Here is a 974-nt window from a genome sequence, read left to right on the forward strand (position 1 = left end):
GCGAGAGAAGCGCGGCCAGAGCGCGGAGAGGCCTGCGGGCGGCGGGCGGACGGGCGGCGGCGGGCGGACGGGCGGCGGCGGCGGGCCGGAGCCTCCCCCGAGCCGCGCCGCGCTCCGTGTTCCGAGCCGTGAGCCCTTCGCCGCGCCCCGGGCGCGTGGCCGGGGCCGGGCGGAGCGGGCGCTCCGGGAGGCCGGGACCCGCGGCTGCCCGCTGGCCTTGGGCGGGGCGCGGGCTGCGCGCTCCGCGGCTCGGTGGTCCCGCCGGGGGCCGGCGGCGGCGGGGACGCGCGGCTCGCCGCCATGGACGACAAGGCGTTCACCAAGGAGCTGGACCAGTGGGTGGAGCAGCTGAACGAGTGTAAGCAGCTCAACGAGAACCAAGTGCGGACGCTGTGCGAGAAGGTAGGCGGCCCGCTGCGGAGGCGCGCGCGGGGGAAACGGGCCCCGGCCCCGCCGGGAGTGTGGGACCCCACGCCACCCCACGCTCCGACAGTCGGGCTGCTGCAGTCCCCCGCGTCCACGGGCCACTGCCCTGAAAGTCGTTGACACCGAGACCGGGTTAGCGTGGGCTCGGCGGTTCGCAGGTGAGCGGGGCCCTTCGAAACCCGCGGCGTGCATGGAGCTTTTGTTTGCAGACTGGTGGGCGTGATGGCAGGCAGAGCTTTCTCTCTCCCCGGGCTGAGTTGGGTGGAGGCAGGTGAAGGCTGGCCGATCTTGGCGGCCGAGTGGCTCTCTTGAGACTGATTTCTCTTTCGGGAAGAAGGCAGCAGGTGCTGAGTTTGGAAAACTGTTTACTGGCAGAGAGAACTGGGATGGGTGCTATTTATAAGCGACCACGTTACAGAAAGTTACTTCCATTTTTACCCCTTGTTATCCCTCCCTCTCCCCCATAGCTTGCAGGTGATGGACTGGGTAAACCCTTTTTGTTCGTGTCTTCTCAGCTTTCAGAGATGTGTATTTATTAACCACTTTTT

General features: G+C 67.7%; 1 protein-coding gene across 1 annotated transcript in view; it reads left to right on the forward strand.

Moving 5' to 3' along the window:
* Positions 1 to 974, forward strand: part of Ppp2cb (protein phosphatase 2 catalytic subunit beta) — a gene marked incomplete at its 3' end in the record, with an annotated part of 19,292 nt that continues 18,318 nt past the window's right edge. Inside the window, exon 1 of the mRNA XM_031391232.1 lies at positions 1 to 402. Coding sequence (XP_031247092.1) covers positions 301 to 402 — 102 coding nt within the window. The remainder of the gene's footprint in view (positions 403 to 974) is intronic.

The sequence above is a fragment of the Mastomys coucha genome, unplaced genomic scaffold, assembly GCF_008632895.1.
Source record: "Mastomys coucha isolate ucsf_1 unplaced genomic scaffold, UCSF_Mcou_1 pScaffold22, whole genome shotgun sequence".
Taxonomy (NCBI): domain Eukaryota; kingdom Metazoa; phylum Chordata; class Mammalia; order Rodentia; family Muridae; genus Mastomys; species Mastomys coucha.